Source organism: Misgurnus anguillicaudatus, chromosome 22 (genome assembly GCF_027580225.2).
Source record: "Misgurnus anguillicaudatus chromosome 22, ASM2758022v2, whole genome shotgun sequence".
Taxonomy (NCBI): Eukaryota; Metazoa; Chordata; class Actinopteri; order Cypriniformes; family Cobitidae; genus Misgurnus; species Misgurnus anguillicaudatus.
The window spans coordinates 25,565,299-25,580,590 of NC_073358.2; the positions used below are offsets into that span (position 1 = coordinate 25,565,299).

A 15,292-nucleotide genomic window follows, 5' to 3' on the forward strand; every position below is an offset into this window, starting at 1 on the left:
GAGTTTTTACTTTCTACTTAAATGTATTTTTTTCAAGTATTTTATTCGTGTTTTTCTTTGGAAAACACATTCCAAACCATATATCATAACTTTTACTCTAAATTTCATAAATACAAGTTTTTGTTTTACATTTAATATTTAAGTACATTAAAAAAAAGTAGACAATACAAATGCAATTAGATATTAAATATATTTTAAAATGCAATATTAAAGAATACACAGTATGATTCTATGCTGTAGAATGTAGTGAAGTAATGTTTTTCCCAATACAAACAGCCTAAAAAAGCACAGATGCTTGGAAAATGTAACTAATGTAAAGTATTGTCCACCTCTGCTACTGTATCAAGTCCAACTAAATTCCATTTAAGCTGATTAAAGTCAGTTTTACTGGCATTTTTAAAACAAGCCATTTTGTTGAATGTTTGCCACTCAACAGGGCGAGTTCCGGCGTGGTCACGTGGAAAAGTGACGTCAATGCATACCCTCTATTGACAGTACAATTGAGTTTCAATTTTAACAAACCATCTTTACGATCAGTGTTTGCATTTCATCCACTCATAAATGACACACCCAAAACGGCACATTTTTGCTCACACCTACAAAGTGGCAATTCGAACATGCTATTAATCATTGAAGTATTTTGAGCTAAAACTTCACATACGCACCCTGGGGACACTAAATACTTATTTTACATCTTAAAAAAAATCTCATAATATGACCCCTTTAAGATATGTCAGGGCAAGTAGTTTTCAGTTTGGACAGAGCTTACATTTATTTTAGTCTAGGACTAGTCTAATCCCTCTCCGGGAAACTGCCCCTTAGAGTCTAGTTGTAAAGAATTATTCGAGTCTAGAATTAATAGAAACTTTTTAAAAACTAGAGTATTTATTGGTATTTAACTGTGAGTATGGGGAGGAGGCTTATTGTTGTTATGTATAATTAATAATAGGTTGGGAAAACTAAATTGCACCTGCTGTTACGCAACCATAGACATGATCTTGTGTACACAACTTTTGGGAGTCCTGACATGACGACACCAACATTAACATTTTGTGGATGTGACTTCACAGTGTGCTAATAACCGTCACACTCCTACTGGTGTCGCGAGAATGAGTGAGCTAAACTCCAACCACAGAGTGGAGCAGTGTTTCCTCGTGTCGAGAGAGAGAGAGAGAGAGAGAGAGAGAGAGAGAGAGAGAGAGAGAGAGAGAGATTGGTCTCTCACTAAACTAACTATCACAGAAGCGAGCGAGCGCAGATCTGTGGGCATAAACAAATGCGCGCAGGCTGCCGAAGACACTTTAATGTTCTCTGTTGGTTAAACTATCCGGATTAACGACACTAACCCCGAGTCGCCTCTGCTTCTTTTTAACGTGGATCTCCGACGATATCTATGTATTATTCCGACTGAATTCAGCGAAAATGACGGAGCTAAGAAGGCGAGGAGGAGGAGGAGAAGATCCTGACAGCACAGAAAACATCAGTGACAAGGTAATTTCCTCACGAGGCTGTATTTATTTTCCTCAGTCAAGTGCGAATGACCTTCTAGCTAAGCAGCTAACGAACAGCCAGCCCACTTCAGCATAAGTAAATATTAGACAGATACTACTGTAACAGAACAACAACATTAGCCTTAAATTAGTTTTTAGTTGTGAAACTCAAAAAAATAGCGTAAAATTAGTTAACGTCTATATAAATAGCTTTATTTCGGTTGTCTGATATGAAGTTGCTGAATTAATATTGCAAACACAGATAGTCATTGTGGTTGTGTCTCAAAATTCAGCGAGCTGCCTACCTAGAAAACATTTTAAGGCATCGATTCATAACTCAAAACAGTTCACCAGGCTAACAAGAATTTGTTATAGCCAAAAATGCAGTTACGTTAGTTTTAAACAGTATAGGCTTTGTTTGAACAACAGTCATTCTGTCTGAATAAACTTCATGTTAACCTGCCATGAGGCAAGATTAATTTATAATTTCATAAGTCATGCTTGTTGGGGGTTATGTTAGAGAAATGTGAGTGCGACTAACATTTATTTGCTGTAACACATACTGTACACATACACATAACTGATTAACATATTTGGTAATATTGTTACATGGCTTGAGGGGCAATCTGTAATTACAAGTTATTAAACTATTTACAACTAGTCAGCTACTACAGGTAGTAAATTAATTTAGTTAAGTTGTCTAAATCATGAGTGAGTTTTAGGAAGTTATTGGAAGATTTTGATTGAAGAAAGGTAAGTACTGGGTCAGCTTTTTATGAAAGGTGATGTGTAATATTAATGTTTTTATTATCAAGAAATGATTAAATAACAGGCAACATGGTTTAGTTCAAATGAACTTGTGAATCTGTTCAAAGTCAGCTTTATACAATCTTATCAACTTTCTTGATTTTATGAATATCCCATATATATAATATCTCTTAACAACAATATGCTGTGCCTTTAAATGAACACATGATCTTTTTAATGAATCTTAAAGAGCACCTATTTCATTGCTTAAAACAACGTTATTTTGTGTATTTAATATAATACAATGTGTTTGCGTGGTTCATGGTTAAAAAACACATTATTTTCCACATACCGTACATTTTTGTAGCTCCAGATTTCAATCCCTTTCCTGAAACGCACTGATTTTGTACAAAACTCATCGATCTGAAAAGTGCTGTGTTCCTGATTGGCCAACTAATCTGTACGTTGTGATTGGCCTGAATACCTCTGATGTCAGCCGGAAACGTGACGCTCCTTACCATGTTTGAAAGATTTGGTTGCTAACAGAAGTTAACTTAAGGCTGTGAGTCCAAGCGGGAGGAATTATGATAATGTCGGTCTTGTCTACATCACCAGTCTCAGGAAGTAAACTGTTGCATAAAATCTGTGTGTTTGTTGTAGTCCAGGAAAAGAGATTTATGTTGGAGATGATAAAACATCGTTTACTTTGGGGTTTGTACCTTTTGCATATCATTAACATGTACAAATACACACTTACACACCAAAGGAAATGTAAAACGTGAATTGGACAATAGGAAAAATAATCTGTGTACATTGCTTTATTAGCTATTTGTTATTTTGTTTTGTTTTATACCTTATGGTCTAGAGCAGGGGTCTCCAACATTTTTCTAAGCAAGGGCTACCACAATGGATAAAACTAGGGCTGCACGATTAATCGCATGCGATAGTCATGCGCATCTCGTCAGTAAATCCGCTTCCTTGATTAGTAGTAAACCAACCTTCACTTGCTTTCAAATGGAGCAGCATTTACTACACAAAGCCGTAGTTCCCTGACAAGCTAGGCCATATCGCATACATATCGCAGGCGCTATGTCTGCGATAATTAATGCAGAATTGCCCCGATTGCTGCGTCCGAAACCACCTACTTCCATACTATATAGTAGGAGAGGCAAGTGGTCTGTCCGAATACGTAGTTTTCCAAAAACAGTATGCGAAAAGTACCCGGATGACCTACTACTTCCGGTTAGATTTGGAAGAGTGCATATGATGGACACTTCACTATCCCATGATGCCCCCTGGAGCAGAGTTATGCAATGAAGAAGAGAGGCGAAAGCAGCGATGCAGACGTTTTCGCGCTGATATGACATGACATGATGACGACGTATGTAACGTGATGTATCAACATGGCGGAATCGCATTCATACTACTAAGATGGATACTACAGTACCTACTGTTTTAACAGTTTGTAAGTAAGTACTTTATCTCATTCAGTACCTACTGAACAGTATGCGGTTTCGGACGCAGCCAATCACATGCGATTTGTCTTGCAGCCCTAGATAAAACAATGTGGAGGGCTATTTTTAATGTAGTCTACTCAAAACTTTTTTTTTAAATGTTAACATACAATTAAAGAAGCTAAGCTAATATAAAAATATGTAATAATTGTTGGCGATCACTGGCCTAGAGCCTTTATTTCTTCTCTGGAAATGATGCGTGTTGATGTTCAATTGAACAAACGGTCTTTAGTCTGACTAAGATTGGCTGAGATCCCAAATCACATGTGAGACGGGTCAACAAATCACTTGGCCACAGTTTGGGAAATTTGTGAACAGAGTAGCACAGTAGTCATCCTGGAAATGGATGTGTTTTGAACACATTTGTAATTGATTTCTCAATCACACCTAAGTAAAGGTCCTCAAAAGGTTTTTTACAGCAATGCCATAGAAGAATCATTTTCGAAGGGTTTTGAAAGGTTCTTCAGATGTTGAAAAAGCTTGTGTGAAGCTCGTTTTTTAAGAGTGTACAGGACAAATTGTTTTAGTCATGGACAAAAATGTGTGTTGTGTTATGTTTTAACAGTATTAAAGTGTTACAAGTATTCAGTAACAGTTTAAGTAAAGATTAATTCATGACGGGCCGTTAAATTATTCAAAAATAATGCACACCCAAGGTGGTCCAATATGGCAAGACACAACGCACTGCTAGTGTTGTTTATTTTGGACTGGAGTCAATTATTCAACTTATACCACGGTTACCACAGACATTTTAAGATATTTGACAGGTTAGGTGTGCGTTTATTGAAAAATAATCCATTCTGTTTTACCAATCAATCAGAATAAAACATTCAACAGCCCTGTCATATAACCAAATATTACATTTAAGTTTATCTAGATGTTTTTCTCTAGAAACATTCTGAGCCATCATTTATCAATTGGTGTGTCTGCAGCGCCAATAGCATCAAGAAGTCAAAATCCATTAGTCCTCAACCCAAGCATTATTTCTGCCATTCTGCATGATACTTTAAAGGAAAACATCACCGTTTTTCAATATTTTACTATGTTCTTACCTTAATGTAGACGAATTTATACATACCTATCTTTATTCAATGCGTTCACTTAATTTTTGTACAGCGCATCGTGAATGTGTTAGCATTTAGCCTAGCCCCATTCATTCCTTAGGATCCAAACAGTGATGAATTTAGCCACCAAGCACTTTCACGTTTTCCCTAGTTAAAGACTGTTGAGTAGTTACACGAGTAAGTATGGTGGCACAAAATAAAAAAGCAGATAAAAAATTAGAACTATATTGTATGGCAGAAGAGCACTTAGTTTGTAGCACTTCGAACTTGGGTGCAGTAATATTGACGGAAGTTTATAAATTGAAAAACAAACGTTTTATTTTGTGCCATCAAACGTACTTGTGTAACTACTCATGTAACAGTCTTTAAATATGGAAAACATGGAAGTGTTTGGTGGCTTCTCAATTCATCCCTGTTTGGATCCCAAGGATTAAATGGGGCTACGCTAAATGCTAACATATTCACGATGTGCTGTACAAAGATTAAGTGTAGGCACTAAAAAAGATAGGTATGTATTAATTTGTCTAAGTTGAGGTAAGATTCGTAAGAACATAGTAAAATGTTAATAAAAAATGGTGGTGTTTTCCTTGTAGGAAATGCAGAACTATTGCTTTGTATGTCAACAAAGCTATATTGTCCTAAAATATCCTGTTATTCAACATTACAAAATGCTGGGTTATTCTGAAAGCATGCTTGGGTCAAGGAGGAACAAACCCAACTATTAGGTTATTTTACAGAAATAATATTGAAATACTTATTACTAATTCTTTTGTATGGTAAATACTGTATACAAATTGATGTTATGCTAGGAACATGCAGGCGTAAGCAGTTGTGTTGTTTTCTTGGAGAGCACTGACCTTATATGACTAAGACTGAGCTGTGCCTGTCTGTTCAGAGCCCCTCAGCGAATCCTCTCAAGGTCAGACTCCCCATCACTCACAGCAATAATCACGATTTACAGCTCTGCACTTTTTTTATTTTTTCTCCTATCTCAGAGACTTATGGTATACCACAGAGCTCAGACTCATGGTTTTGAGTTAATATCTTATCTTTATCTTAGTGACAAAAACATTATTACCCTCTGTCTCTCTGGGTTTTAGTATAGTGTGAAATGTACCACCTCAGCACCCCTCAGAGACAGAGTTTAATAGAGCGTCACAACCTCTCAGTAGGCATGTCCTTAAGCCTGGTCTCAATGATAGATTCTATCTGACTTTCTTCCTGTGGTCATCATGGCCTATTTCTGCAATTCCTCAAAGCAAGCTGGTTACTCAGCACCTTTTGTAATATCACAGTTTTCTTATAGGGGCCTGATGGTGGAGATGTTGTCGATGTGGCTGATTTTAAGTTAATTTGAGTTGTAGGTGTTCTTACTTTGTACAGTTACTTTTTATTTTCCTTGCTAAAAACAACTTGGACAAGATGGTTTGGTGCTGGTCTGGATGGTGGACCATTATAGTCATGGTTTGAGTGATACTGGTGATGACTTGGCAGGTAATGATGGTTGTACAGGTCTTGCAAGTTTTTGCATGATTGCTGAAGGGAGAGCCTAGAGCTGATACAGAAAAAAAAGGTAAATATATATCCAATTTCAGTGGTATCCAGTAGGGATAGGGCTGTGCGGTTTTGGTAATATATCATATGCATCAAGATAAATGATGAGACAATTGCTGAGTCCCAATTCGCCTAATTATACTACGACCTCATTTTTTTGTGAGAAAAAAGTACATACTTTTGAGTGTGTAGCAAAAGAGTATGCACGTTCTGGGACATACTTCGATGACGTCATGCAACGTGAACCAAAACGTGGTTGCCTAGTTACGCACACCACAACAACAATATTTCAATATTTACAGTTAACAATATTTCATTCATTCTTATAACTTATGTCCAATATAATTTTATTTACTATTCTTTTATTTACCATCTTTTTTTCTCATCATTTTTTCCACAATACATTTTACAATGTGTTCTACCAAGTTGAGGAGTGAAGCAGGGCGTCGTTGTAAACCAAACGCAGGTCGTTTGTAAGGCTGCTGCCGGCTGGTTCTGACGTTCATGTGCAATGTTTGTAACAAAAGCTACTTATTTTAGTAAAAGTGTAGTAACCAGGTTTCTTTGGTTGGACTAATAAAGTTAACATTTGTACAGCCGCAGTATTGCTACAAATAAGTCAGTGTGGTTAAACACTGTACTTTTTTGGCACAACATCAACCAAATATTACAAGACAATAAAATATAACTTTAATTAGGGTTAAACATTTGAATTATTCTTACACTTAAAAGCTGAGGGCGCATCTCCGCTAAGCTGAGGGCGCATCTCCGCTGCTGTATCCGGCTGCCATGTTTACATCACCACAAAGCTCCTCCCTCCCGCACGCAATGGGATGTGGGCAATATTAGCCGTTAGAGTGTGCATTGATCTGCACTTCAAATTCTAACCGGAAATAGTAGACCATCCGGGTATCTTTGGGATACTCATTTTAACATACTACGATTTGGGACGTACTAATTCAAGTTTCACATACTATTTAGGACGGATAATATGCGAATTGGAACTCAGCCAATATCTATATTGGTTTTATATACTGTAAAAAAAATGGACGTAAAATGTCCGGCGATGGGTGCTGTCATGTTATGCAAAAACGTCAGTTTGAAGCCATGAAATGCGCAGAAGGAATCGTTCGTGGAGCCCGGAGGGTATTAAACTTCGATTCAGCTACGCCCTGTGAACGTCTCATTTGACTGGCTTGCTAAAATAAGATAAGTTAAATACAACTTATAACACAGATATCGAAAATTAATAGTTAGTTATATCTTCAGTCTTCCCTCAATGCTCAGAGAGTCCGCATAGTGAAGCTGTCAATCACAAATGTCAATCATAAGAACACACCCCGTTTTTATAGCTTCAAATTACTAGCTAAAATGAAACTTATCACAGAAATGAACAATTGAACATATATCAACGTGATAACAACTACCTTAAAGGACCAAAACTGTCGGTGCCAATGGTGTGGTTGGCAGCGCTCAGACCTGTGGTGCTTTCGCACTTTCGGCGACCCGAGTTCGATTCCCGGCTCGTGGTCATTTGCCGATCCCATACCCCTCTCTCCTCCCTGTACTTTCCTGTCCTCTCCTCACCCACTGTTCGAATAAAGGTAAAAATAATTTAAAAAGGAACAAAACCATTTTTGGAAAATTTTATTGGAAGTGTAATTATTTTTTTATTTTGAGCCAAGTCCCGTTTGTTTGCATGGAGAGGGTGGGGTTTATGACTTGTACTGCAGCCAAGCCAGCCACCAGATCAAAGAGCCAGCAGTTTCACTTTTCAAGATGTATGAGGCACACCCAAATGCTATGGTTTGATATGACCCTCCATTTTTGCAACAACAGAATGTTTTTTGACCAGTTTGCATGTTGTATATTTTCAAAAACCACGTCTTCGAATTAGATATAACATATAGATCATACACTGTTTTACAAGTGCTAAGAAAAAGCATCCAATACAAGGCAAAAATCCTGGTGTCCCACTATTGCAACAGTGGAGACAGAATCCAGCACTTATCATTGCGGTAGGAATACTGCTGCATTAGCTCTCCTCCTGTCGCTTTTGACTACAGCAGTGAGTGCTCATTTCATTATTTCCGGCAACAGTATGAATTCCTGATGAGCCCATATTCTGCCGCCCCTGTAAAGCAATTAAAGCGACAGTAAAAAAAAACTGTGCCAAACTGTCAATCATCCCCTGACATAAATATACAGTAGCTGCAGAGGATAGGGTCTCGTTTCTTTTCCAAGACTTTATTTTTTCTTTTAGAGCACTTTAAAGAGCATTTAAATAAGTCACTTTCATGATTCCTAAAGTGATGATTTGACACTTGGACACATTGGTTATTTGATCTTTGTCCTTTCAGCACATTTAGCTACAGACACCCGCTGTGCCAGTAGAAACTGAATGAGAGATACGGTGACAAAGTCATTATGCCTTTGTGTGCTTGTGTTGTGGTGTGTGCTAAGCCTTGCTGGGGTAGAGCTGGACTGGGCCTTTTCCCTTTCTCTCTTTGTCTGGGATTAGTGTAGTCTCATTTATGGAAAAGCTAATCAGCACACTAGTCTGCTTATATCCTCACTCACAGGAGGATACGTGTTACATTCGTTACAATCATGAGGCATACAGACAGTATGCCTCTCCAGATGCCTACCTGTATTCTTGCCCGAAGAATTTAGTTAACTATGCTTTGATTAAAGTTGACATAACACATGACGTTTTTGCCAATCTAATTTTAATTTGCTTACCTATAGAGTAGTATTTCATCATTCATTTGTCCAAAGAGTCTTTCGTGTTGTCAGATTTATAAAAGAAAGAACAGCCTTTCCGATTTTTGGCAGAAAAGGACGAACACTTGAAGGCGATCGGTGGGCGGAGCTGAAGAGTTACGAGTATGCGCAGCTTTGGATACTACTTTTGGATTCACCGCTGACATAGATGGAAATCAAACTGTAAATTTTTTTTTTTAAATAACCAGCTTTACATTATACATATGATCCAGAAACTGATACTAAGTCAGTAATGGACGAACAGGAACAACAGCAGCAACGATTACATCAGGACGTATCTATCTGATAATTAATCCTTGTTTGTTTATCCGCTGTTTTAATAAAAAAGCAACATAATTATTGATGTTTTTTACTGCATTTGCCCATTTTAAAAAGTGTAAATGTTGTAAATGCAGTACAGTGCAAACTGAGGCGAAAAATGTTTGCTGTTATTGGTGTTGTTTACATTACATGCACACATGCGCGATTGCAAACAAAACACGTGAGATTTTGCTTTACTTACACCTGTGGTTGCGACTCTTAAACAGGGTCTCTTAAAGTTGGGACCACTCCATCAGTTGTAAACAAGTGGAAAATCCGCCGTCAAACTGAGCCTTGTTTGTAAAGCAATCCTCTCCGGAATGCATCCATGGAATAATTCGCAATTACATTGCTGTCCGGGAAAAATGAACTGCGTCTGCTGTTGTCTTAAGACAGTGAAAGCTAAGGTTTTCTTCTCCTTACATCCAGAAACACACTTCTTTTGTCGAACTGTCTTGCTAAAACAAAGTTGTCGCGTGCTGTGCAGTGATAGGCTACAGTGACTTCTACTCGACAGAGCAATGCTAATGTGCGTTCTCTCTTTCACTTGATGTGCAGGGCAGGCGTGCTTTTCTGGGGGTAAAGGCCCATAAAAGGAATATGGCTTAAATCAGTCACAACGGATACCCCCATTCGAAAAAACTTTGCGAAACTTGTAGGAAAAAGGAGGCATGAGTTTGGCTCAGAAATACCATGTTACAAGCTCAACTGCTTTTTTGACACTTTGCTTATGTTTAGCGTGAGGGTTACAACTCTTAAACTGTGTTAAAAAGTCAGAATGCATGAAATAGCATTAAACCACCCCTTTAAGGAGATCATCACATACCACCCTTGGTTTTTAGCCTGTGGTTGTGTCAAATGTTGATATTTTCTAGGTTAATTAACACCAGCAGTTGGGTTTGTACATATTACCCAATTATGGGTTGAAACAACCCAACACATACTGTATGTGGTAAAGTATATTCCCCTCATTAGTCAATAAAAGAACAATCACTGTGGATCTGCACATGGTTGAAAGAAGCTGGAGCACAAAGAGACAGATATCTAATTATTACTGTCGTATAAAGTATGCCTTAAAACAAACTGCTATAATTTATATGAGAGATAGAAATTGGTATATTTTTAATAAAACTAATAAAAATAATTTCAACGCAGCCTAATTCTGTTTAATAGTTTACCATATCATGAACACGGAGGAAGATATTTTGAGGAATGTTTGTAACCAAACCGATCATGAGCCCTATTCACTTCTATAATAGGAAACAAATAATACCATGGAAGTCAATGGGGCTCATGAACGGTTTGGTTACAAACATTTCTCAAAGTATGTTCCTCCGTGTTCATCAGAACAGACAAATTTATACAGGTTTGTAACAACATGAGAGAAAGTAAATGACGGGTGGGTGAACTATCCCTTTAAAGGCAGGATATGCAGGAATTATCTAAAAAACTTTTTTACAAATTAGTTTGAGCTGTCTTTATATACCAATACATGATTGAGGTGTGGGTACTCTGAGAAGGAGAGTGTGAGACTCGAGTGTCTTTAGGCCTTTCACGACTGTTTTAAACACAGCTAATTATGTCCATTCGGGACGAAACAAATTTTCCTCGTGATTCACCTTCATCACAGAGTTACTGATGGTAATAAAAAAAACTTGTATCAATGCAATCTGTTTTAGCTTTGTCTTATAAATATAACTAGCTTGTTTACCGAATCAAACAAAATATATTGTAAACTTTACCAGTATCGATATGCTAGCTTAATATTGAGTACTTAAAGCTATCATATTTGTTTATATTCATAGTGATAAAGTTAGGTGTATTATTACATGTGATTGTGACATGATGTTACTACATGTACCGCGCTCCTTCCTCTCCGCTCGTCTCAGGTAAATGCTTCTCCCAGCAGAGCGGTCAGTGTCGCGCGTTCATGTGTTTTGGGGGCGTGGCTTTAGAAGAAACCCAGAAGGGAGGGGGTGGAGTGAATGGAAAAATGAGCTGTGTTTAAAACAGTTGTGAGAGGTCTACAGACACTCGATTTTTATACTCTCTTTTTCAGAGTACTTACATTTTACTTATGTATTGGTATATAAAGACAACTAATTTGTAAAAAAGTTTTTTTTAGATAATTTCTGCCTATCCTGCCTTTTACACTGTGAATAATAATAAAGAGCTATTATGGTATAGGTAGGTATTGTCTGCAAACACATGACTGCCATGCAAATGGTGGAAACTATATATCAGGGCACATTCATAAACACTGATTGCATTTCTTTATTTCACTGCCGTATAGTGAAACCCTCAGGTTAATAATAGGCCCACTCATCTGTAAAGTTAGAAAACTCTCTCCTCATCTATCTTTTGTTCTGGCAGGACACGGAGAGATATAATGTTTCAGTTTGCTCATTGTTGTTGGCTATCTTTTAAAACTCCCAATTAAATTTTCACCATACACAAAATCCATTTAAAATTATTGATGTAGCTAATATTTGATGTGCCTGTAAATTTCCATGAACGTGTTTAGGGGGCCTCTGTGTCCCCTCATTAAAAAGTTAGTACAGTAGAAGGTTTCTTTTACATGCCTTAATCTGAGTCTTGTTTCTACTCGACGTGTTCCCTCAGCACAGCAATTTAGCATCATGGTCCAAAAGCTTTAATCCTGTTACTAATTTTGGAAATTGGACCACTTTCCTCCTGTTTCAACTTGGCCAATTTTGGAATTTATTAATGCCTTCAGGAATAGAATGAAGCTATTTATGGAAACAACTCTGAAAAGGATGTGAAATATAGTATTAGTATTTACGCCTGGTCATGACCAAAAATGCTCTTGAGTAACCCTATGCTACGAAACTAAAACATTTTGGCAAACCCATCAACTTCCTCCCAAGTTCTTTTTCAGCTGTCATTGCAGAAGACTATCAGCTTGTATACATACAGTATTGACCAATCAGGGTAAAGCTTGTTTTGCTGATGGACCACTTTTACACACTGGTTTTTGCATTGTGTAAACCACTGGTTACTGAAAGAAAAATAGACTTTTTCTGTACTTACGTTATGTGCTGTGCTTTTCCATAATCTTAAAAACCAATTCTGCTACCACTGTGCTACAGTATACTGTCTGTATTGATCTTAAATCCAGATTATAGATTTATTGCAGATTAATGAGACAATTACATTTCAAGCCTTCCAGGATGAGGGTTGCCACCACAACCACATGATAGTGGTTTACAAATTAGCAATGGCCAAAACAAGATTTCCCTATGCTGATGTTAGCAATAGGCATGGAGAGCTATTTAGCATGGCATCATACATGTAAGCTAGGAAACATTTGTCTGGCTTCTCTTCTTTTATTAATTCACTTTCTTTTAACAGTGATCTTGCTTTGTTACTGTTTTCCGCAACATTTTATTCTGTTCATGGCTCATAGTTGTGTCATGTTGGCCAAGGCAGTCATGAAAGGGAAGAGACCAACTTGTCAGATCACCTTTCTTTGAGCAGGCGGCTTTGAACTTTGACCTACTGTACACTCTGATGCCGATACTCGGGTGCCATGCCCTCCAGCCAGATTGATTTTCCTCCAAGCCATTTGTCTAGAATTTGCCTAAATTATTCCAGCTAATATTCAGTCCACCATCGCTATCCATTACTTTGACTGGTAAATCTAGGATTTCCATGAAGAGATTGACCACATTGGTAGTTTTGTTTTGAGTCTCTGTCAAAGAGCTTTCTCTTGTCTAGTTAGCTTTCTGTTTGATTGTGTAGTGTTAGTAAGGTAAAAGATGATAAACCTGCACATCTACTTTGAGCTTTAGCATTCTGTGCCAGTTTTGTTATTTATCTTAAAGGGATAATTCATCTAAAGTATAATGAACTATGACAGAATTTTAATTTTTGCTTATATTAATCTTTTAACATTAAACACCCGTTTGATGTCCGTGTGTGTTTAAATCCATTAAAACTGCATATTTCTTTGGCATCTCATGTAGTGTATGTGTGTGTTTGCAGGAGGCAGATGGCGATGACAAGCTCTGTTTTCCTGGCGAGGGAGAAGGAGACGCAGAGGGCGAGTGCAAAGCGGACACACCAGACGTGCCACCTTCCACAGATAACACTCCAGAGTGTCTCAACAAAGCCCTGGAGGGCTTGTCATCAAGGTACTTGCAAGCAACTCCCTAAGCAATCTAGTGTATGGCGTTATGCATATACTGTATGCTGATAGTAATGTCTCGGTTTAATGCACACACAAGCAACTTAAGAGCGTCTGCCTGAAGTCACCTGTAACACAGCTCTTATTGTACAAACTGGTTTAACCTGTTTTTACTATTTTACTCGATCTGTGAAAAATGCACGTGTGTACTTTGCACGAATACTCTTTTGTTTATGTACACCTGTTACGTTGCTATCCACATAAAAGAGATTTATTAAAGGGCCCCTAACATAGGTGTTTTCAGCAATATTAAAATAGTCTTTGGTATCCCCAGAATGTGTCTTTGAAGGTTCAGCTCAAAATACACAACAACAGATCTTAAATTATACGATGTTGAACATGGCCATTTGGGCTGCAATGAAACACGCCTGTTTTGTGTCTCTTTAAATGCAAAGAAAGCTTCTGTTCTCCTTCCCAAATTAGGAGGTAGAGGGTTTACACATGTGCTTTGGACTACATCAAAACATGTGTCTCTGGTAGAAGATTAAACTATGTGCTCATAAGGCGGAGTCTGTGAGCGGTTATGGTTGGGGTGTAATCAGTGTGACATCACATTGATTGGGGATCCCCAACAGCCTGTTTTGTGTGACTGTTTTGGTTTAAGGGAAATTACACAAATAATAAAAAATAGATTTGTATAATAACAGGATGCTTCTGCAAACACACTGCCGACTCATTTTCTGCTAGAAACACATTTAAAGTGCATTTTCTAGGTTAGGGGGGCTTTAAAATCAGTGCCTGCTGAAAATTGATCCAGTTAATCTTGGAAAGCAGACACATAACCGTACAGCAAGTACTGCTCACCTATACACTTTTATTCTGATCAATAAGAAAGACTTCAGTGATATTTGATATGCAGATGAGGTCTGGCGCAGAGTAATGGGGCAATGGGCCCTTCAGGGGATTAAATGGGAACATTCAAATCCTTGTCAGTTTTGCTGTACTGTTCAGGATTTTTGTCTTGATTTTTATTACTTTTCATACCGTGCAATGCCATCCTTTTCAGTATGAGATTTGTAAAAAAAAAAGATTTTTTATAGAAAAACTAGTTACATTGACCTAACCAGTGTATTGTGGAAGGGACACTGCATTAGAACAACTCAAAAACAAAAAGCTAAACATACCACATATCTTTGTAATGCTGAAATTCTTGTGATTTCAAATTATTTGATCATTTTAAAATACAATCAACACAGCAGGTACAATTTGTGTCCATTTTAGGCATTTTTTTGCCTTTTTCAGGAATGCTAGGGGTTAAGACCCATACATGCACTGTAAAATAAGATTTGTTGGTTCAAATAAAAAAAGTAAGTTACCTGGTTGCCCTAAAATGTTGAGTCCATTTGAGTTCATCCAACAGAACCCTTTTTTTAAAAAAAAAGTTTGTTTAAAAATGTTTGCGTAAACCAAATGTTTTTAAGTTGAATTAACTCAGTATTTTAAGGCAACCAGGTAACTTACTTTTTAAAATTGAACCAACTTTTTATACAGTGTTTTCTTGCATGTTGTTGTTATATTGTAGCTTTATGACAAATTGAAGTGCCCGTCAGACTCTAAGCTAAGCCTCCTAACATTGTTTAGGAGTGCCCAGCAACAACAGGTTTATATGCATGCAAGGTCGAACACTGTAAT

At 37.4% G+C, this 15,292-nt stretch overlaps 1 protein-coding gene across 1 annotated transcript in view; it reads left to right on the plus strand.

Moving 5' to 3' along the window:
- The first annotated feature begins 1,156 nt into the window (after positions 1 to 1,156).
- cds1 (CDP-diacylglycerol synthase (phosphatidate cytidylyltransferase) 1) overlaps positions 1,157 to 15,292 on the plus strand; it is a 31,689-nt gene continuing 17,553 nt past the window's right edge. The window contains exons 1-2 of the mRNA XM_073861211.1: positions 1,157 to 1,491; positions 13,459 to 13,607. Coding sequence (XP_073717312.1) covers positions 1,423 to 1,491; positions 13,459 to 13,607 — 218 coding nt within the window. The 5' untranslated portion in view covers positions 1,157 to 1,422. The remainder of the gene's footprint in view (positions 1,492 to 13,458; positions 13,608 to 15,292) is intronic.